The sequence below is a fragment of the Pimephales promelas genome, chromosome 14 (genome assembly GCF_988280905.1).
Source record: "Pimephales promelas chromosome 14, fPimPro1.hap1.1, whole genome shotgun sequence".
Classification (NCBI taxonomy): Eukaryota; Metazoa; Chordata; class Actinopteri; order Cypriniformes; family Leuciscidae; genus Pimephales; species Pimephales promelas.
The window spans coordinates 30,937,255-30,960,641 of record NC_142782.1 but is presented as its reverse complement, the minus strand read 5'-3'; the positions used below and the strand labels follow the sequence as shown (position 1 = coordinate 30,960,641).

At 35.4% G+C, this 23,387-nt stretch overlaps 1 protein-coding gene across 2 annotated transcripts; it reads left to right on the top strand.

The window, feature by feature from the left end:
- The first annotated feature begins 283 nt into the window (after positions 1–283).
- bcap31 (B cell receptor associated protein 31) lies at positions 284–19,983 on the top strand. Of its 2 annotated transcripts, none has more exons than XM_039665978.2 (8): positions 284–424; positions 1,520–1,628; positions 2,181–2,281; positions 4,193–4,337; positions 8,722–8,857; positions 15,185–15,314; positions 16,590–16,690; positions 19,790–19,983. In XM_039665978.2, exons 2-8 carry the CDS (start codon positions 1,537–1,539, stop codon positions 19,826–19,828), a joined length of 744 nt encoding a protein of 247 aa, XP_039521912.1. In that variant the 5' UTR covers positions 284–424; positions 1,520–1,536; the 3' UTR covers positions 19,829–19,983. The 2 variants fall into 2 exon arrangements, with proteins under 2 accessions (XP_039521912.1, XP_088975959.1); XM_089119833.1 differs by lacking the exon at positions 284–424 and adding an exon at positions 544–562.
- Positions 19,984–23,387: the final 3,404 nt, after the last annotated feature.

Sequence of the window (23,387 nt, the reverse complement as noted above, 5' to 3'; positions counted from 1 at the left end):
TACAAAATGATGGTATATTATTGTTAGCTTGAGAGGGTTTAACACCAAAATCCCGGGTCTAATTTTCCCCACATTTTTCACCTGATATGATCTTTGAATCTGGCAAGAATCTGTCATCTTTCACCACAACAGTTTACTTTTTAAAGATATCATTTGAGTGAATTAAACTTTTTGAAATTGATTTGTTATAGCAGTTTATTTAATATATATCTTATTGTATTTTATTGTTTTATTTTTTTTTATTATACAGAGACTTTTACACTAGCATTTCCCCGGCTTTGACACAGGAAGTTGTCATGTCGTAGAGTGAGTTGGCACGTATGCCGGAAGTACATTAGTGTGAAGTGGAGTCAGGGTGCAGCAGAAGTTTTGACAGATTCCTGCAGGCCTTTCTGCGAATTTTACTGATTTTACTTCACATTCTGTAAGTTTTAATACAGTTATTCATTTAATTTCTTTTAAGTCAAATCAGAGCTCTCATGAAAGCGAATAATACGTGTGTACCACAAATAACAAAGCGGATTTTCTTATATTGCTCAACAGAGGCATGTTTATGTAGCCTGTAAGTTGGTGAGATATGTATTCCTACTATTCACACTTTTTTTTTTTGCTGATATAAGCTATTTCTATTTGTATCTAGTAGTATAACGTCTTATTTTCCCTCTTTTGTTGTCAGTCGAAGCAGTTCTTGACTAGCATACATTTGTAACTTAATTCGTTTTTCATTTTATATATGATAAGATCTGTCAATAAATGTTTATTTCTCCCTTGATTATAAAACAATTTACGTGTGAAATTATGATTTTCTGCTTTTAAATTCTAATCTATTATTAATTATTTTCTAAATAAACCAGGTTTGGCATGCTTTCTTCTGTTTAATGAGCGAACCTGCTCTCTATGAGCAAGTGAGTTTGAATGATTTACTACAAAACTAAGAAGTTTTTCCTTGTGTTTGACATGCATTGGTTTTTGATCATGTCCAAATCTGTAAATACCTCAGATAGCCTCAAATATGTCTCTTAGATGTGTCTGTGGTTCTCTGTTGTAGACATAAGATGGTGCTGTTGTATCACTTTGATGTTTTTATGAGCTTCACCTGAGGTCTTGAGTGTCTCTCTATATATTTTTTTTCATCATAATAAAATAATTTTCAATTATCTGAGTTTGTGAGTAATAGTATGAGTTTAATTTACTCCAAGGATTTCGTTCAGACGTAGTACATATAGGCCTGGTTTCACAGACCTTATTTCAATTAAGTACCTTTTTATAATCGTACCTTAGAAAAAAAAACATTACTGATGTGCATCTTGAGACCAAACAATGGCGCTGACTTTTAAGCTTTCAGTTAAAACACTTCAAACATGCATTTTAATCTGGGACTAGTTTACCAGTAAGCCTTGTCTGTGAAACTAAAGCATGTGAAACGATCACATGCTTTATGCTAAATTATGTTCACAGGGCCTGGTAATTGATGTCCATTTAATCAGATAGACTGATCACTTCTGATATGTCCTCACAGACTTGCAGGTAGCCGTCATGAGTCTTCAATGGACTGCCGTGGCTACATTTCTATATGCCGAGGTATTTGCGATACTACTACTATGTGTCCCGTTCATCTCCCCAAAACGGTGAGTTTCATGTGTTAATGAAATGCATGTTAGGTTAAAAGTCCACATGGTTCTCGTAGTAATCTTAATCCATTTTCTTTAACACTGGCCACTGTCCAGGAAAGAGCTTGTGATCTTTAGCCTAAAAGAGTATATTGCCAGTACTGAAATGTGTCCATTTGTTGCGAAATAATGTTGTTGTGCTAAAGCCCTAAAAAGTGAATTACTCTGAGCATTTAGTTTTTGATTCCAGCACTACCAAGATAATTAAATTCCGTGCAATGCTTTTATTTAAAAAAAAGCTCTTGTGAGGGAGTTATTTCTTAATCTGAGAGCATTCACATGATCTTCCAATCAGTTTAAAGGTTGTTAGGTTGGGGCTCTTGGTAAACAACATTTTCCTTGAATCACAAAGAAACACTTTTAGAAGCATTTATTGTCTTTTTCAGGAGTTGCATATATTCTCAAAGACATTTGTTGATGTTCTTTGGACTTGTTGAGAGATCAGTGTTATCTTATGTGCCTTTTTGCCCTTTGTTTATTAAGGTTTTATCTCTTTCATTGCCTTTGTAGATGGAGCAAAATTTTCAAGTCTCGCCTGGTCACTGTCATTGCGACATATGGAAACACTGCCTTCATCGTCATCATTTGTATCCTTGTCTTTCTGCTCGTAGGTGAGCTTGAACACACCTTACCGCATTGTACCCATTAAGCAGTCTTCCTCAAACTTAGCTGCATAAATGTACATACACCAACACACGGCAATGAAGTCCGTATGATTTTAAAGAGGATGTATCATTAAAAATACTATTCACTCCGTCTCCAGTCCACACAGACCATTTTTTACAACTAAGTTACAAAAGCAGGTCATTCAGAAATAATATCTGTATGTACGCCATAATGTGCTCATTAGCATATGACTGACCGCAATTACTTGTAGTTTTATAAAATATATAATATTATATTTCCTTTATATTAAAAAACATTTAATCCTTAAATCCTTTTATCCTTTATTATATTAATCCTTATTTAGTATTCAGCAGCTTCTCAGGGTTAAAGATTTTATACATTATACACATTATATAAAAAATGGTATTTGAAAATATGAAAGCATGAAAAAGTTAGTCATAACCGATGATTAACATACAGTACTTTTCAAAAGTAAGTTATATTTATATACACACACAACTGTATTCAAGATTAATAATAATAATAATAATAATAATATGAAATCTTGAGATGTATTAGAATGATTTCTGAAGGATCACTGAAGATTGGAATAAATTCAGCTTTGACATCACAGGAATAAATTAAATAAATTCAAATATTTAAATGTATTCAAATAGAAAAGGGTTATTATAAATTTTAATAATATTGTAAAAATGTATTTATCTTGTTTTTTTTTAAAATTAAATTAATGGAGCCTTGGTGAGCATAAGAGACTTCTTTCAGAAACATAAAAACTAAATTTGGCAATTTATATGAATTGAGCATATGCAATAATAAATTAAAAACTAGGGCTTTCAAAATAAAAGTTTGTGTTTACATAATATATGTGGGTGCACTGTGTATAATAATTTTATATATATATAAATACACACATGCTTGTATATATTTAATAAATATTTTCATGTATATACTGTATATAAATTTATATATAATTTATATTATTTATAAATATTCTACATATAAATAATTTTTTTTTTCTTAAATATACATGTGTGTGTGTGTGTGTGTGTGTGTGTGTGTGTGTGTGTATATATATATATATATACATACAGTGGTGTGAATAAGTTTGGACACCCATGCTAAAGTTGCCTAAAATTTTTTTGGAAAACTCCAACCTTTAAGGACACAAATTTTCTTTGTGAATGAATAATGTATCATAAATAAATAAATGTTTTTCCTTGAAATACAGGGTGCATTGAAAGATGATCTTATGGAAAGTACCCCATGCCAATCTCTAGGCATGGTGAATGATGTGTGATGATGTGGGTCTATTTTAATTCCAAAGGCCAAGGGAACTTTATCAGGATGCATATTATCCTGGATCCATGAAATAACTGGCTTTGAAAAATAAAACTCTGCCTGACTCTATGGGAATTTAACATAGAGCTGTCCTGACTTATGCACCCTGTATTTTAAGGGAAAACATTTATTTATTTATGATGCATTATTCATTCACAAAGAAAATGTGTGTCCTTAAAGGTTGATGTTTTCCTAATTTTTCTAATAAAGGCATTAAGATCAATTTCCAAAAGATGATTTTTTTATTCCTCTTTTTAGGCAACTTTAGCATGGGTGTCCAAACTTATTCACACCACTGTATATACATATATATATATACACACAAAATAATTATAAACAGTGCACCCAAACTGTAAACACAAACTTTTATTTTGGATGTGATTAATCACGATTAATCATTTGACAGCCCCAATAAAAACATTGTATCGGTAATGTGTACATTTTGCCAGCCCTACAAACATTACATTTGTGCAAATTCTCTCTTTCACTTTTGCATGGAATGAACTAGATTTTTGAATGAAAAATAGAAAACAAAGTTTATGTTTCTGCCTCTACAGATGCATTTAGAGAAGTGAGAAAATACAGTGTGGCAGAGAAAGTGGATCTGAGCAACAACCCTGTGGCCATCGAGCACATTCACATGAAGCTGTTCAGGGCCCAGAGGAACGAATACATCGCCGGCTTCGCTCTTCTCCTGTGTTTGTGAGTGTTTTTTCTCTCCCTCGCTTTCTTTTACACTCGCTCCCGCAGGTCTCTCCCACTTCTGTATTTTACCCACCTTAACATGTAATGTCTCGCTTTGGTTTCCTGAACACGATCAGTTACACGGCCTGGCTTTATTTTAGTTGATGGCTCCCAACAGATTTCCTGGACAAGCTTTTAAACAGAACATCACCCTTTCAGAACAGGGTCTTTGGGTTCTGCACGTTTTGTGCCAGAGGAGTATTCAAAAAAAGATGTGCAAGTTGTTTGATTTTGACCGTGTTATGTTACAGTCCCTACTAAAGTTACCAGCCAGCTGGAAAATAATATATTTACTCTCCAAACACCTTTTTTTTACTCTCATTAAGCACTTGCCAAGGGTTAATTTAGGACCCTGGGTGTGCAACTACTGGTTGCTTTCAGTAGGTTTTGTCCTCAACTTGCTAAATTTTTCTCCGCTGTCAATGTAGCCAAACCCAGCACTGCTGACCTCATCTGGCACTTAATAAAACCATTCACTGACTCAAGGACATTCAAGACACATAGATTACTTATGGCAAAACACATGTTCAGTTAGAATACCTAAGTGTTTATGAATGAAAAATTAAATTTTCACAAATATTAAGGCATATTTATGCAAAAAAACTTAGCAAACTTCATAAGCTAACCAATAGAAACACATTATAAAGATCTGATAATGCATAATGCAATATGACCCCCTTAAAGTTAGTTAAGAGACATGAGAAACTGCTAATGCTCCAAAGGTCTGTAAAAGGTCATATAAAGTCATACAAAATATTATTTCACGCTCTTAATGTGTATGATTTCTGCAAGTTTGCTATAGTTCAATAGTCAATCTAACCAAAACCATTATTTTAGCATGTAGTACCTACCATTAACTCCTGGCCTGCTTTGCTTATTTATCCACTCTGAAAGTGAAAATGCCAAGGCAATAATGTTCTGTTTGCATAAAATACTCCCCTGTCATGGCGGTAAGCTTACTAATTTTACTAGCACAGATTTATCTTGCATCTCCACCTTATTGGAGACAGTGTCTTTATTTAGTTATGAAAAGTGAGTTGTCTACGTGTGAGGCAGACAGAGAGCAGAATACGTCGCTATATTACAGTAGACATGGAAAGAATCTTATGTTGAGCCGGTTAGGGGTCCCCCACACTGTTTCCATTCACAAACCTCATCCATGTGTACTTAACTTCTCGCAGCCCAATTGGCCGATTCGTTGTTGCGCACTATACGCAACGTTTAAGAGTCTCCCAGCTCCGCATAGTTTTTCCTTACAGGGGTTTCACCATATTTTCTCTGAATGGCATGTTATTTATATCCTGCTGGATGACTACTACATTCATTAGCGATACTACTTCCCCTGACTGCTGGGCTTGAGTGTCGTTTTTGTAGTCACACGGACAGCTGCAGGACATGTGATCAAGCAACTGGTGACGGGTATTATATTTAGCCAGAGTTCATTGCATTCTCACTGGCCGAAAGGCCATGACTCCTGTTACAAAATGGGCCTCTTCCACCTTGGCAGCAAACGCTCAGATACCACAAAGGTGATTGAAGCGGCGCATGACAGTTTGACATGTGATTCAGGCGTGTTATGATGCAGTAGGCGCCACACATTTCCAATGTATGGTGGAAAATAATCGCTGTTATGTGATTAATGCAACACGACGGGAAAAACACTGCAAAAATAACTAGTTTTCAAATAATAGGTATTGAAGGTTGGAATTTATTGTGCAGTACGTGTACTTTGATGTCCTTACTTGGTAATATAAGGTAACTACAGGGGTAAGGTGTAGGTATAGGTTCAGGGTGATTACTAGTTATTGTAATTATTGTAATGAGTACATAGTATGCACATGGGGAACAGGACTGTAAAATAAAGTTCTACCATATTGAATTAAGTTTATTTGTCATATCCCACTTGTACCTGACAATTTGTATATTTCCATATTTGTAAAGCAAGAAGAAAATGTTTGCAGGATTAAAATACAACTGCGTTCAATATATATTGTCTTTATATATAATATAGAAATTATATATATATATATATATATATATGTATATATGAAGAGTTCAGATGCAAAAGCCTCTAAATGCCATTTGAAATTTTCTTCTTTAATGATGATTTTTATCAAACTTGTATATTTAAGTTCAGTAATTTCACTTAAATAACAATTAATAGGTAATTATCATTGCCATTTAAGTGAAATCATTGAACTTAAATATACAAGCTTGATAAAAATTATCATTCTAGAAGAAAATTTCAAATGGCATTTAGAGGCTTTTGCATCTGAACTCTTCATATATAATTGTTTTGTTTGCATTTGAGTTAACATGTCTGTACTGTATAAGCATGTACACTAATGGATTACTTGTATGCCTCATATTTGGCCAATAATAATTTTTAAAGCACAGAATAGGTTAAAGTGAATGCAGGTCACCTCAGATCACCTTTGTTACCTCATGCAGAGCATTTGACTAAGGTGTGGGCTTCTCTTGCATTTATGCAAGTTGTGTCTTTCCATGGTTAAACCAATCTGCATTATGGTCACAACAGCTTTTACAAAACCTTACACATGTGGACATTGACATGAATGCAATGCATGCCGCCTTTAGCCTCTGCATTCAAGCACACGGTTCAGATGTCATCAGCTTGCATCTCTCAGCTCATCTGGTTTTATGAAATTGTAATTTTAGAAGACTGACCATGTTTGGTGAGGAGAATAGCCAAAATGTATACACTGGCTTTAGGTTGGCAAAAACCATTTGATATTTGACTATGGTCAAGTGACTCATTTGTTTATGTCATTTTGATCACACTTCATATGTCCTTAACTACTACTTGCATCAACAACAAAAAAAAAGTACAATGTACTTTTTGTGTTCATGTAGTAATGTTAAACACTTGCTGCTATTGATATGGGCAAGGTTAGTGACTGGTTTGATGGTATGGGGAGGTTTAAGGTTGGGTTATGGTGTAAGGGAAGGGAAGGGTCAACAGTGTAATTATAGAGAAATTAATTACAGCTATAATTACATGTAGGATTTTTTTGTAAATATAAGTACAATGTAAAATCACAATAAGTGCATTGTATCAAATAATTAGTTTAAATGAAGAGTTCAGATGCAAAAGCCTCTAAATGCCATTTGAAATTTTCTTCTTTAATGATGATTTTTATCAAACTTGTATATTTAAGTTCAGTAATTTCACTTAAATGGCAATGATAATTACCTATTAATTGTTATTTAAGTGAAATTAATGAAATAAAATATGCAAGTTTGATAAAAAATCATCACTAAAGAAGAAAATTTCAAATGGCATTTAGAGGCTTTTGCATCTGACCTCTTCAAATGTTAATACATACTAGTAGTTAAAGACACCTAATATAAAGTTGGACCCACTTTTGTCGTGCTGCCAGCCTAGAAGTGTTTACACATGTGTTAGGACTGATGATTAGTAACCCAATCTCTGATTTTGGATTGAACATTTGTCCTGAAGTGGACTGATGTTATGACAATACCTTCATGTCCATAGAAATGTCATACAGGCTAGGCTACTCAGCATTGACTCCTCTCTTTTAGATTTGCATGTTAAAATGAGCCATGTGTTATTCAAATGTAGTTATGTGTGTGCCAAAGTACTCATACTCTGAAATTCAATCACATTATGAAATCATTGTTTTGGCAGCAAATAAAGAGCTGGATCTGGGAATCTGCAGGATCTGGAGAGATTCTGTATGGAGGAATGGTCTCTGATCTCTTGTCAGGTGTTCTCCAAACTCATCAGGCATTATAGGGGAAAACTCAGAGCTGTTATGTTGTCAAAAGGAGATTGCAAAAAATATTAAAATAATTGTGGCCAATGTGTTTTGGAGAAAAACATTGATATAATAATGTGAACCTTAATCTGGGACTAGTTTTTATACTTTTCTGCGAAACCGAGGGGAAAGTAGTATTTGTAAACCAAAGGATCGCCTTGCTGTTGATGGGTCTATGTGGTCAAAAGGAAGCATTCAGCCCTAATTCTGTATGATATTCTGGTCTCTAGGTATGGCAAAGGTCCATATCTGGGATTTTTTTTTTTCTTTCTGGCAAGTGAAAATTATGCTAAACAAGCTGCAAATGTCCAAGCACAAATGGGTGAGACGAGTTACGCAATGAAGTTCAATGTTTAGATTTGGGGGTTTGTTCAAATAATAGTAATAGAGATTCTTGCCTTTGCCAGCACTACTAATTATGCCAAAATCTGTGTCAGTGAAATGCAGTGTGGGCTGCAGCGGTGAGCCGTAATGATCAGATACACAATGACTGTTTAGTAAATCTACTTGTGTCTGAGTTGATGTTGTTGTTTTCCCTCCAGGCTGTTGAGACGTCTGGCCACACTGCTGTCTCAGCAGGCTACACTGATGGCCTCTAATGAAGCCTTTAAAAAGCAGGCGGAGGGAGCAAACGATGCTGCGAAGAAGTACATGGAGGAAAATGAGAAACTGCAGGAGGTAAGAGAGAGTGAATTGTGTATTCAGTGCCAGTCCACTAAAGCTTTTTCATGACCCCAAAGGCTTCCAAGGTGTGGTGACCTTTACCTGGTACATGGTTAATGACCAATGGTGTAACTACCAGGATGAATGTGCTATATTAAGGAACCGTTCACCCAAAAATAAAAAATTCTGTTATCGTTTTCTCATCCTCATGTGGTTGTCTATGACTAAATGTCTATGACTAACACAAAAGAAGTTGGTAAAATGCTCTAGTCCTTCAATTCAAAAAAGAAATGACAGAATTGTAATTTTGAGATGAATTGTTCCTTTAATGACTGCTAATCTGTTTGTGCTTTATTTAAAATTCCACATGCACTTCATTAGAAATGATATGATGCTCTTGTTAGGTGTTCTCCATCTCTCAGTCCTCAGAGACACTGTCAATATCGAGATCATAGTGCTGCAGACTTTGCGTTTTCCTCTAGATGGCAGTGTTTCACATTATGTCTAGAATTAGAATCAGACTGTTTTCTGCATTTGAAGATATTTTAAAATATAATTTATTCCTATGGTGGCAAATCTTAAGCTTATTTTTGAATGTGTCCATGAAGTAAAGTGTTAATTTCTGGCCCCAAAATTTTAAATAGCAGTGTATTTACCTCTTTATGTATTTATGGTCAGAATAGATGTTATAAAAATATTTTTAGTTACAATTAGGGCTGTCAAATGATTAATCGTGATTAATCACATCCAAAATAAAAGTTTTTGTTTACATAATATTTATGCGGGTGCACTGTGTATAATTATTTTATAAATATAAATACACACACATGCTTGTATATATTTAAGAAATATTTTCATGTTTATACTGTATATAGATTTATATATAATTTATATTATATATAAATATAAATATTTTAAATACAAATTATATATTTTTTCTTAAATATACATGCATGTGTGTGTATTTATATATATATACAAAATAATTATACACAGTGCACCCACATATATTATGTAAACAAAAACTTTTAATTAATCATTTGACAGCCCTAGTTACAATGTTATTTTTTTCAAAAATTGGGTTGGAATATATTTAGGAAATATAAGAAATAGGATATATATATATACATAGATGAAAATATTTTGACTTTACTGGTGAAGAAGTCATAGTGTAGTGCATATATATCCTATTTCTTATATCTATTTCCTATTTCTGGTTTAGTAGCTAAAAGGTTATAGGTGACGATAAGCTTTCACCATTGTGCCCTTGAGCACTTAAACTAATTTGCGTCTGACGGACTTCCAGGGAAATTCAAGGGAGCTGCCAACCAATTTGTATAGTTAACGTCTGTAAAATAACTAGCAGCACAAACAAGGTGGAGGGGAACAGTTCATTAGATCTCTTCCACATTGGCTGGCCTTTTCGAATTCGGTGGAAGGAGAAAGTACCAAGTGTTATTCTGTGCCTTTAGAGTAGAATATAAATGAGGTTCAGACTCTGCATAAAACAGGACGCTGTCAGAGAACCACCGATGACACTCGTTCGCTTGTGGCGGCTTTGACATCATCAAACTTTGGCATGGCTGCATTTCAATAACTAATCATTCTTATAACACTATATTAATATTTCTCGAGCATTGTGGGGTTTGTTCGAAATCTCTTAACCGGAGTATTAAGCTTCTGCTGGTAATCCAGCCTGAAATGGTTAACGGGCTCAGTTCACGTATTACAGTGAAGTAGATTTGTAAGTGTTATACTTTTTAAGTAGATTTAAGTTTGAAAAATGTACCATTAGCCTTTATAGCACGTTTAACAGTGTTTATTATAATTTTAAATTATTAATTTAATTATTATTTCTGGTTTAGTTTTCTCTATAATTATTAGTTTAGGTTTTCTTTTAATTTGTTGAACTTGATTTAATTTGTATTTATTTTTAGTTTTAAAATTTTAGGAATGCCAAAGTTAAGTCACTAAGTAGTATCATTTAAAAACAAAAATTAACAGCGTTACACTTCATTTCATGCATGCAATTATTAATAGTTGTATTATTTATATACTATTATAAGTATTTATTTTAATTATTTAAAATTATTTATTAATTTTATTTTGAATTAGCTTTTATATTTTTTCAATTTCTATTTTATTTAAAATGTTTTTTAGTAAATTTGTTATTTGCTTTTATCATTTTTAGTAGTCTTTTCAAATTCAACTTGCTGTTCAACTTACTAATTACTTTTTAATATTTTTTAAGTTATTTCATCTACATTGATCTGGTCTTCCTTGCATATATTTAGCCACTGACACTTCACCGTGCCCATGCCTTTTGATTCTTGTAGCCAAGAGAAACAAACACGTGCACCGACGGTCATAACAATGGCTAAAAAGCAGTTGGAATGTGGTATGCCATTTGCAAACACTGCAATTTCCTGGATATGCATGTCTGGTTAGTTATTAAAGCCCTAGATACAGTGATCACATGCTGTTATTGTCTTTTGCACATGCAGTTAGTTAGTATGTAGTTGCCTGAGCGTGGAGAATGCTGGGATAGATCAGTTACAGTGCTGACGTGCACTAGGTCACCGCTTTGATCTTTGCATGCAGAAGCGTGGAACATGCGCGTTATCGTCATACACATGGACAGTGCGCACCATAAACAAGAGCACAAGCCATACTAAATGACAGATGGTGGAATATTTCAATTTAGTAAATGAAGTTCGACTCTAGCAGAATGAGGCCTGTAAATCTCTTTGTGATTTGGAAGTGTCTGGGGAGGATGCGTGTTCTTGAACAGGGTGAGATGACCTCACCGGCCTCTGTGATCCATTTTGCTGCAGTTATTATTATTTGACACGAGTGCATAAGCCATGTCTAAATGCTAATGGGAAGAGGTGAGAACAGCACGTGACTCCCTAAAGGTCCTGTATTGATCTCTGATCTCTGTCCAGGGTCAATCCATCCTCCATCTCTGTCCCCAAGCAGGTGTTAAAGCACTCACATTTAATCAACTGAGAATAAGATCATGAATTTTGCATGATTCTGCTTCATAAAATGAAGTTATATTGCAGCTATTAGTTACGTGAAGTAGTTTTGTAATAATTCATAATGCAATTAGCCAAGACGACTCGACTTCGGTAATGAAGCACTGATCATTTTCATGAGGGTTTGGCGGTTGCAGTGGATCATATTCTACACTGACTGTGCATTTTACTTTTCAGCAAATCCGCTTATAATGTTAATCAAGGTTTTAAAGGCGCTGTATATGCGAACAGCTTGGAACGAAACTTAAAAAATGAGACCTTCCTCCTAGGTTGTTTTTGAAAGTCCATAAACTGATGTGAAGGATGTTTTTGCCTGAAAATCACATCACTTTGAACTGTGTGCATGACTGCGAACACAAGCAATGAGTTTCTGACTGCAGTTAATGGCCACCAATGTTGCTAATTTCCTAGATTAAGGGGTCAACACAGCTTGCAACTTACACCATTCTCCTCCACATCCAATTTAAGCGTTGTCTTTTCAGCTTCGTGTTTGTACTTCAATTTTATTTCAACTACATTTAATATATCTGCAGGAAACGTCATTCAAATACATCTGACCCAGATTTAGTCATTCCCTGGGGCCAGAAAACAACTTTCTCCTGTGCGACATGATTTAAAACACTCCCCTGGGTTTGTACCCTTGTCCAGCTCACTTTACAAGGGGTCATTTCACAATGTCAATGTGCCTTGGGCTGCCAAACTTGAGCGGTTTAGCATTAAAATATTCACTCAGTCAGGTTTTAATGGTTTGTGGAACATGTACAGAGACTCATTTCACATATGAGAAACTTTCATGACATTGACAATCTTACAAGAATGCTCCTCGTCATTATGTGTTAATTTGTAAGCAGAACAAGAGTCTGTAAGCATCTTTGATTATTATTGAAGTTTCAGACAGTTCGTGTTTATTATTGACTTCTTGAAATCAAATTTTCAAATTTTGTGGTGTTTAGTCAAAATAAAATTTTAGCAGATATATACAGTACATTTAGCATTTACACTTTCTCTTCCTTGGAAAACAGAAAAATTGACGACGTCTTGGTCTTGCTATTTTTGTCCAAATGTGCAGTATATGACACGTGGCTGTATCCCACAATGCATTGCACTCATCTTAACCTTTTCCAACTGATTTCCACTGTAAACCAGAATATCTGCTGTGGTTTCCTTACATTTTGTATGAGATAATAATAGGATGCTACATGCGAAGTGGTGAGGTCATGTGATACATAATGCTTAATCTTTTACTGTTTAAATAAAAATAGTATTTAAGTGTGCACTTCGCACTATGCAGTAAGCTGGCCACTATTATTAAAGTCCAAACTTACCTACTGCCTCAATCAATAAAACAAACAAGAATAATCTCTAAATAATGAAAGCCAAGGCCTATCATTTAGCACACACGCTTAAAAAAAAGATGTTATGTACTCTTGGTAGATGTTGTGTACTGTTGGTAGATAATTACCATAAAGTTATTTTATTACTACTATTTACATTTGATTTTGCTATCAGATGGGGTTTTGTATATAACTGCTTATGTGGTTTGATTCGATCAGACTATTTATCATGTAGCTTTCTGGTGTTTTGAGTCTACAGGCTAAAATCTTTTTAGAGAATGTTTTCTGTTTGTAGCAGGAATGGCAGGTCAGATGTGAACAGCAACATCTGATGGTTACTCACTAACTGAATCTCCTAAGATGATCACACAGATGGAGATCATTTATAAACCAAATTTTAACTTGATTGCAATCCATAGAAAATAGAGCACTTGTTCTCTTCGTAACTTATGTTAATGTATGGCCTGTGAGACTTGTCATTTGTCCCATTAAAAGTTGAGTCAACAGGACAGATGATTGGTCTTTCTGTGAAATGTTTTGGAAGTCTTACTGCTAAATTCCTGTCCTTATGTTTATCAGAAAACAGGTTGCAACTCATTTTGTCTGTTTTTCAGGCAACTTGCAAATTGCACAATATAACGTGATTATGGAATGAAACAGGTTTGATTATGACAGTATAGGTGCTTTCGCACAGGAGAAATCTGTTCATAGTTCCTTGAATTAATGGTGGAAGTACCTGGTTTTTGGTGTGTTCACACGTTTTTAGTTCCAGGGACGGCTTTTGGGGGAACTACATTAGGTACTACTTCACAATAGGGTCTAACCCAGCACAATAGGAACTACCAGTCACGTGACTGTACGCTGATTGGTCAAACGCACGCGTAACGGGCATGCACCATTTTTTGTGTACACAGATTATAACCTATTTATTTACTCCACTAACCAACTCTATAAACATGGAAAAAATGATAGATGGACCTCTCAACCTTTATGCTGAGGAGAAAATCCAACACAACTTTGAGGAGACCAAGCGAAACATCATTATGTATTTCTACTCAGTTAGTGACATTGGTCATCGACAACACGGAAAACGCTAATTCTTTTTCACAAGCCGTTTACTTTATAGTTCTATTTGTAACGTATTAGACAGGACTGTTAAACAGATCATTATCTAATGAAGACTTTGAATGGGAGCACTGTGTGTTTACTGTGTGGTCAGGCTCTGGCATTCTCAGCGCCGTCAAAATAAAAGTCACAATAACAATCACGGCTTAAGCTGCAGTCACACTACAAGCGACTTTGTTGCTGTCGCCAGTGGCTGGCGGTGATGTCGCTAGTGGGCGGTCCCACTTCTGGTTGCCTAGTAATGTTTGTGAGTGTGTGTGTATATATATATATATATAAATTTCATTGTATATAGTCTAAAGTATGAAAGAAAAGTATGTACATTTTTAGAATAACAAATTTCTACATTAAACACAACAATATGCCAACGCATTCACGGCTCTCCCATGATTAAAGGCGACACTTCGGGTTTTCTTCCCACCGAAGCCATTTCAAAATGGCGGCTGCGTGAAATCAGTGTATTGGGTGTAATTTGCAAAAAGTTCAAAACAGATCTTTATCACATCGCTGGAACGCCCCATCCGGTCGCCAACAGTCACTGTCGCTCATATCGCTGGAAATCGCCCGCCCTCCATTGAAAATATGGGTATCGTGCCACTTTGTCGCGTGTGGTGTGAACGTAGCGTTACGTCGCTTCAGAGTTCCTACTGTGGGTGTGAATGAGACATTTAATTCTCTGGGAACCACCCTGTTGGTTAGTTCCTATAACTATACATTGTGAAAACCCCTTGTGTTGACATGAACCGTTTCATCACATAATGATTAAAAATTATCAGGGAACAATTGAGAAATAGCTGATTATTACATGAAATGACTAACATGAAGACTGTCTGTTTTTCCAACAGAAACTGCGGCAAGCGGGCGTTGAAGTGCCTGAGGTGGGTGGGAAGGCCAAGGGTGGTGTGGGGGAAGATAAGAAAAACCTGACAGAAGAGGTCAGGAAACTGAAGGATGAACTCGACGGAACCAAGAAAGGTACTAAATGGTTCTGATTCACTCGCACACTCAACCGCTATGTTAAGCCCACTGATGTTTACATATGTAAACAAATAACTCTATATTAATGCATCAAGTCGCTTGTTGAGCATAAATAGCCTGAAGTTTGGCAAATTAACAAATTTCTTTATGGAGGTTGTTAGTATCAATATAGTTATTCATCCATCAGGTTTTGTTTAAATCATGTTCAGATTGTTAATATCTTTAGGGTCACTTTTGCTGAGTTAAGGTATTAGTTTCTTTTAAAAAAATCGCTCTGACCTCAAACGATAGCATAGTTGGCTTCAGTATTGATATCACGTTGCCCATTGTGGGTACAGAGTAAATCTAAATAATTCATAGTTTAGAAAAATGATTTGGCCCCTCCGGTGACCCTGCAGTGAACCACTCAAGATGACTGTTGCTGAACAAGACTCCTCCTCACTGAGGAAATGGGCTTAGTAAGCTTGATTCCCATGCATCCTTCCACATCTACACTGTATTTAGACTGTGCTTTGGGGTTCATGACCCTTTGATGACCTCCTAATGAGTTCTCCATAGGGTGATGGGGTCGTCTCGTGCCAAAGCACATTTTGAGGGTAGTGCACAAAAAGCTGTCGGAGAGCTTGCAACAAAGTCATTTTATTAATTTAGTTACAGATTTCAGATCAACCTGCCTTCTAAATATCATGTAAATAAAATGTATCGTATTATACACTTCCATTCATTTGGGGTCAGTAATGTTGTTTCTAAACAAATTAATAATTTTATTTATCAAGGATGCATTAAATTGATCAAATGTGACTTAGACTTTTATAATATTACAAAAGATTGCCCAATTAACTTACTACTCATAAAGAATCCTGAAAAAAACATTCAGTGTTTACACAAAAATATTAAGCAGCACAACTGTTTTTCAACATTGATAATAATAAGAAATGTTTCTTGAGCAGCCAATCAGCATATTAGAATGATTCATGAAGGATCATGTGACAAGTTTTATATTTTAAAATTAGTTCAAATAAAAAAACTATTTTAAATTGTAGTAATTTCACAATACTGTATTTTCGATCGAATAAATGAATCTTGTTGAGCATAAAAGACTTCTTTGAAAAACATTAAAAATGCTCACTGACCCCAATCTATCTATGTGCAGTACATTTCTTTTGATCTAAGTGGGCAGTGTTTGCACAAAGGACCAGACTTTTTCTGCTGGAAGTCAAACGTCTGACTCTGTGATGCTAATGTAATCTGGTTGTGTGTGTGTGTGTGCAGCTCTTCAGAAGTCTGACAGTGATGTGAAGGCCATGAAGAAGCAGGCCGAGAACCTCACAACAGAGTACGACCGTCTGCTGGAGGAACACGCCAAACTGCAGGTCAGAGCTCACGCATGTGACACCTCAAACATCTTTCCCATCATAACTCTGCTGTCTACCTAACTGAAGTGACCTCGAATGCATCTCAAGTATGTGAGTTTAGACGTGGCGAGTTCTTATTCTGAACCCCATTGGCATAAATCCCTAGCGAGTTTGAAGTCTAATTCATTGCTGTGAATCCATCATTTTCATTGAAAGATGTTTTATGAATTTCTTTATTTTTTTTGAACACAAAAGAAGATTATTTGTAGCCAAATGGTTTATGGGCCCCATTGACTTTTATAATATATATATATTTTTTTTTCCTGCAATGGAAGTAAATGGGGAAAGTTGAAAGTACTATGGAAACTTGAGGGTGAGGTAATGATGACAGACTTTTTCATTTTTGGGTGGAGTGTCTCTTCGAGTGTTTTTAAATTCCATTTTCATTAATTACCTTAACGTCGAGGAAAAATGTTGCCCAAGTGCTCATTGTGATTTAGATTTTCAGCATTGTCATCTTCTAATCGAAATCATCAGAATAGATCAAATGCAGCTCATGTAGCATTCCTGTCATTCTGAGGCGAGGTCATGAGTCATTTCCCAAGACACGCATACTGATAAAATCTATTCCTTTATACAGATTATGTTGATTTAAGCATCTGAGAAATGAGTAAATGTAAACCTATCAAACCACTTTGAATGTTCTGAGTTTCTGTTTCCACTCTGCCCTGATTTGTCCAGACTTGAATCCCACTTCACATCAGCCCTATATATTGTGTAAGATGCATTCAATAGTTGACGTATAGTTACTTCTAGTCAGCATCAAAATCAAGTGTTTGCAGATGTCAAGCAGACAGTCCAATACTCTGAGTTGCTAAGTTTCTAATTGTTAGCAGAACGTCTAAAGTTGAGCATGGAAATAAAGTGTTAACAAAAAAATCTTACTGACCCCAAACTTTTGAACGGTGGAAAAGGCAGATTGGGATTCAGCCAGAGTATATATTTTAAAGTCCCATGAATTTATGCTTTCAAAGTCGGCATTTTATCAGTTCATGTGTTCCCTGGGAATCAAATCCATGACCAGGCAAAGACTATGCTCAACCGTTACAGTAATGCTGTGATCTCACACTTACTGTATATTAAAATGTGAGATCCATAGTCTTGGTAAAAGCAATCTCAAGAGATATTTTAGGCATCACACACACACAACTCCGAGGCAGTGTATCTGTAAGCGTGCAGAGTGTGAACCCCACTACAGTGAAACCCGTTTAAAAGAAACTGATATCAGTATATTTAGTAAAGTTGGAAATTTCACACATGCTGTAATCAGTCTGTTACTAAAATGAAATGTTGAGTCAGTTTTCACACACAAGCATATATAACCATAGTTGCATTTCAACAATATTTCTCTAAATGCATACGAGGAAGAATGTTTAATCTCTTTCTCATTTTGACCATTTATATGTATCCATACCTTAATAAGCTATAAGCAAAATATCTTTGCAAGTAAATATTGCAAAGCAAGTGAATTACACATGCTCTCGTCTGTGTGTGGTGGGAGCAAGGGAATCACTCCATTTTATTTCCTTGAAGTCGATCTGATACAGCTTTAACATAAATGTTTCTCACAATGACAAAAACCTCAGAATGGCGTGGCGTTAAAAACAAACATACAAACGATTTCCCTGAAGTCTGCCCTTGTCAGCCGACTCCTGGAAACATTAATGTGGCGATCGTGGTCTCCTCAAGTGTGTGTATGTGAGACACAGAGGGTGGGCGTCTGATACACAGGCTTCTCTGGTTTACACACACGTCAGCTGCTCTTAAGAGTCTGAGACACCTGCTGCAGTTATTACCGTTACATACTCAGCAAACGGCAACAACGTGCTTGATTTCATACACAGCGCTGGAAAGCCCATCTCGTCATTTTCATTGCATGACATCACTGTTAGATGAAATGTTTTTGTAGATAGATAGATAGATAGATAGATAGATAGATAGATAGATAGATAGATAGATAGATAGATAATATAGATAATAGATACTTCCATAGATATATAGTCTATAGATAGATAGATAGATAGATCTATAGATTTCTCGATAGATAGAATATATATATAGAGAGAGAGAGAGAGAGAGAGAGAGAGAGAGAGAGAGAGAGAGAGAGAGAGAGAGAGAGAGAGAGAGAGAGAGAGAGAGAGAGAGAGAGAGAGAGAGAGAGAGAGAGAGAGAGAGAGAGAGATTCTATCTATCTATCTTAGATAGATAGAGAGAGAGAATATATTTATATATATATATATATATATATATATATATAGATAGATAGATAGATATTCTATCTATCGAGAAATCTATAGATCTATCTATCTATCTATCTATAGACTATATATCTATGGAAGTATCTATTATCTATATTATCTATCTATCTTAATTATCTATCGATTGATTGAGACTATCTATCGATAGATAAATAGATCTATCTATTTATCTACCTACCTACCTACCTCATAGATAGATAGATAGATAGATAGATAGAATATAGGTCGATAGATAGAATATAGGTTGATAGATGGATACAATAGATTATATTAATATATTATAGTTATTTGTTCTATACAAAAGTTCCACAATTTTCAAAAAGTATGAGAGTTAAAAAAAAAATATTAAGATACAAATTATATTTGCTAACTTTGACAGCCCTAAAAATACAATCTGAAAAATCTTTGCTTTTAAAGTTCACTATTCAAATTCAAAACATTTTAATCTGTTTTCTTAATTGAATAAATGAAACGCATAAATTTATTTGTATGAATGTGCTTGTTGATGGTAAGATTTTCATCGTTTTTAATAACTCTTTTGCCTTTATTTTGAAAGGTCCTGTGGTGACCAATGAATCCTCAATTAATACACACTTTTACAACCTACATGTATAATGATTATACAACATTATGAAAGTATAGTATAAAATGATTAAATTATAGTTTAATGTTCTAAATCATTTCACAAAACTACTGAGATTTCCTGTCACTCAAAACCAACAGCTAAATCTTACAGGATGATGCAAATCTCCGTCAGTTGGAGATGTTCATCTTCTTTCTGCTCTGTCTTTGAACACAGGCCAAATGTGATGCTCAACAGGACAAGAAGTCGGACTGAACGAAGACCATCATGCACCTGCTCTCTTTCCTGCATCCTCATTGGCTGATTGCAGCTCAGCTGGGCTACATAACTCCTCTGGCTGTGTAAGAACAGGCTTCAGTTCGTCATTAATGTGCTTTCCATGCGATTCATTAAAGTCTGCGCAGGGTTTTCATTTTTATTTTATTTTTTCCGTTTTTGCTGTGAACTTTGAACTGGTGTTTAATTTTCATTTCCAAAGTTGTGGTTATAAAATGTCACTTTGGAATTGAATATCTGCTGACATGAATATTACATTTAATTTCTTGATTTCACAGTTTGTATGTCAGGTACATTGAGCCTCATCCATGAAACGCAAGCAGGGGGAATTTCTGTGGTTAAATGTCTCTTACGGAAATTGTGTTTTACATGATTTTTTTTTTCCAGCTTGTGATTCATAAATGAGGCCCTTTGTTTCCAGAAAAGGACCAAGAAACACTACTGGATATTCTAGAGATGTTTTCAATCTGATAAGTTGTGGGGTTCAAGCGTTTAGATGAACTGTTTTTTTCTTGCCATATGGGGGAAAGCTTCGATCTTTCCTTTGAATATGGAGATTTGGTTTCAGTACAGATGCATGTCTTGGTTAATTTTAGGTCTTTGATTTATAGGTGTTTGTACCCAACACTTTACACCCAATATGCACTTAAGAAAGAAAATCCTTCCAGTTTACGATCCACCAGTTATAGGAAGATATATTTGTTAGGTTTTTTTTGTCCTGGGTGTGGGATAGCTCCTTTTTTTTCTGGGCTATTGTCGAACAGAACGAGTAAACTGCTTCTCTCCAGTCGTGTCTGGTTTGAGGCCACTGAGTCGGTATAATCTGATATGAGCCTGGCAGGGCTGATATAGTGGGTAAGAATGCCACTTTGGCAGGAACAGTAAAGCATCCACAGCTGATATTGTGTTTCAAAACATGGCGCGCTCTATCTCTGGTCTTCTAGGTATTATTGACATTGACATGATATTAATGTCACATTTGAGGGCCACGTTGTAGTTTTGCAGGTAACGTTTGGCATCGCTAAAGGTCACCGTGTTCGCTCTGGTTGTCTTGTGGTTCAAACGTCCTGGGTTTCTTCGGGTCTTGCTCGGCATGTGCAAGCAAATATCTTTGCAATCTGAGACCTGAAAAAGGAATCAATCGGAATGACATCATAGCCGTGTTAAAATAGGGGTCTGTGGCAACAACATTAGTCCGTTTTTGGGCTCCCAGAGGAAAGGGCGTCGGGTTTACTGGCAAAGTGTCGGATAATTCATAGTCAAGACCTCCTGGACTGTTACCAGTCATAAGAACATGAGGAACGCCATCTGCTACCATGGCACTCGTTTACTATTTCATTTGTTCAACGATCGGTTAGATTAGTGAAAAGTTAACCAGAGCCCAAGTTGAGTGAAAATGTCAAGCGTACACCTGGAGATCGAGCGTTTGGACACGCATGCTTTGGCTGTCATGTCATTTTCAAAACCGTAAATAAACGAATGAACCGATACTGTTAAATGGGCTCTTTCTTTATATGCATTCCTAATTGTAGCTTCTTTCTTATATCATATTTTTAACTGATTTGCAAACAAAACATGCACTGTTGTGTTGGTAATGACAGAATCAATACTCGCCCTTCATGGAACATGTTGCGGAGTGCGATATCTGCCTTGAATATCTTCAGGAAAGTTTCATCGTGTCAATCTGCATCACTTCACTATGAAATTTGTGTATTTATGTGTTCTGGTGATGTGCTGTAGTTCAACCAAACTAAATAAATTCTACTTCATTCAACTTGACTTGATTGAGTCTGCAGTTATTTTTATTCTTTTTAATGTTTGTTTGAACTATTTGAATAATGCCTTTCAAAACTCTCATCATTCAAATTTACCATAAAGATCATAAAAGTGGTGCATATGAATTGTGCACTTTTTCAAACGGAATCAAATGATTCATTAAGAAAATGAGATTTTCCCCCATTCCGTTCTTCGTAAATCTACCATACAGAAGACTTGAAATATTACATTTTCTTTTTTTGGTTTTGTGGGGCTTTTGTGTCAAACCTTTAGTCCTTATTCATTGTAAAAAATGACTAAATATGCCATTCCTAAATCCTCTCATGGAGGAAAAAGTTGACGTGTTTGAAACCACATCACTCGGTGAGTAAACGACTGCGAACTATTCCTTTAAATCTCAAGCAAATCTTAAAATAAACGAGTTTCCTGAAAATGCACTCTAAAAATGCTGGGTTGTTTCAACCCAAATTTGGGTCAAATATATGGACAAACCCAAATGTTGGGTTAAAAATGTCATTTAAAGGAGTGATGAACTGGGAAATCAAATTTTCCTTGAGCTTTTGACTTCTAAGAGGTCATCATATTTTAAGACTATCCTGTAAGTTTCAGAACTGAAAACGTCTTTGTTAGTCCAATAAAAGCTTTTATTGACACCAGCCTCTGAAAACGACTCGTTTTTCAAAGTGGGGAACTATGACGTCAAAGAGGATAAAACACCACCCCCGCAAAAGATCAACTCCTACTTCAACATGGACGGTTTAGCCCGCCCACTGATTCGCACATTACACGCATTAGCTAAATAACATAGATGCCTACCTCGTGATGACAAACCGGATCGAGCTACCGAGCAATAAAAAATATTGTGCTGTGCCTGGTTGTGGAAGTTAACAGTCGCTGCATTGGCTTCCTCTGGATTCCAATAGGACTGTGTGGATAAACTTTATTTTTATTAACGTTCCAGCTGATGAGGTAAAACATTGTCTATCTATTCGATTCATTTCACTGAGGATTGTTTTGCAAAGAAGAGTGGATTTGCAGACCGATTAACCCATTCAGACCCTGTGTCCATTACAATGGACATCACATGTCAGCCCCCTTTTTTTAACTTCTGGAGCATTTCACCTAGTTTAAAGCCTGCAGTCCATGAGATTGGACGTTTTTCATCCAATCAAATGTCAGTAAAGCTCTGCATGTAGTAATTATATGAAAAAAAAAAATTCTACATTGAAGATGAGCATAGCAGCACTTCATTCCAAACACAGAAGCAAGCAACATTTTCTAAGGTGTATTTACATTTTGTAAATATTTTTGCCAGTATTTCATAGTTTATATGTAAAATGGAAAGATTGAACTTATTAATTAAAGTTAAAAATTGACTGTAGAATTGCACGTTTTAAATCAGGATTTTTTTAAATGTGTCTCCATTAGAATGGACAGTAGGTTTGAAAGCCTGTTAAAAGAAATTTCAATCAGCATCACTGAAAATGTGACTTCAGTGAAGTCGCATTTTCAGTGATGCTGATTAAAATTTCTTTTATAAAAAATATATATATATCACAGTACCGATAAATTTTTGAAACTTTTTCATGTGCAGAATATACGGTTCTGATGTGCTTGAACATATAGCTGATTGAAATATCTCAGATGTTGACTTTATGTGGAGTAATGAGGAAGATGGACATGTAAGAAAAATGTCCGTATTTAAAACTTTATAAAGTAAAATAACTTCCGTCCAAAAGAACATATGGATTTGACTTAAATC

What these genes read in the sequence shown, in the direction of transcription:
- bcap31 (XM_039665978.2), top strand. Translation starts at nt 1,537, where the DNA reads ATGAGTCTTCAATGGACTGCCGTGGCTACATTTCTATATGCCGAGGTA. An exon ending in CCGTTCATCTCCCCAAAACG is followed by an intron (nt 1,629 to 2,180) that starts GTGAGTTTCATG and finishes TTGCCTTTGTAG; the next exon opens with ATGGAGCAAAATTTTCAAGT. An exon ending in AAAATGAGAAACTGCAGGAG is followed by an intron (nt 8,858 to 15,184) that starts GTAAGAGAGAGT and finishes TTTTTCCAACAG; the next exon opens with AAACTGCGGCAAGCGGGCGT.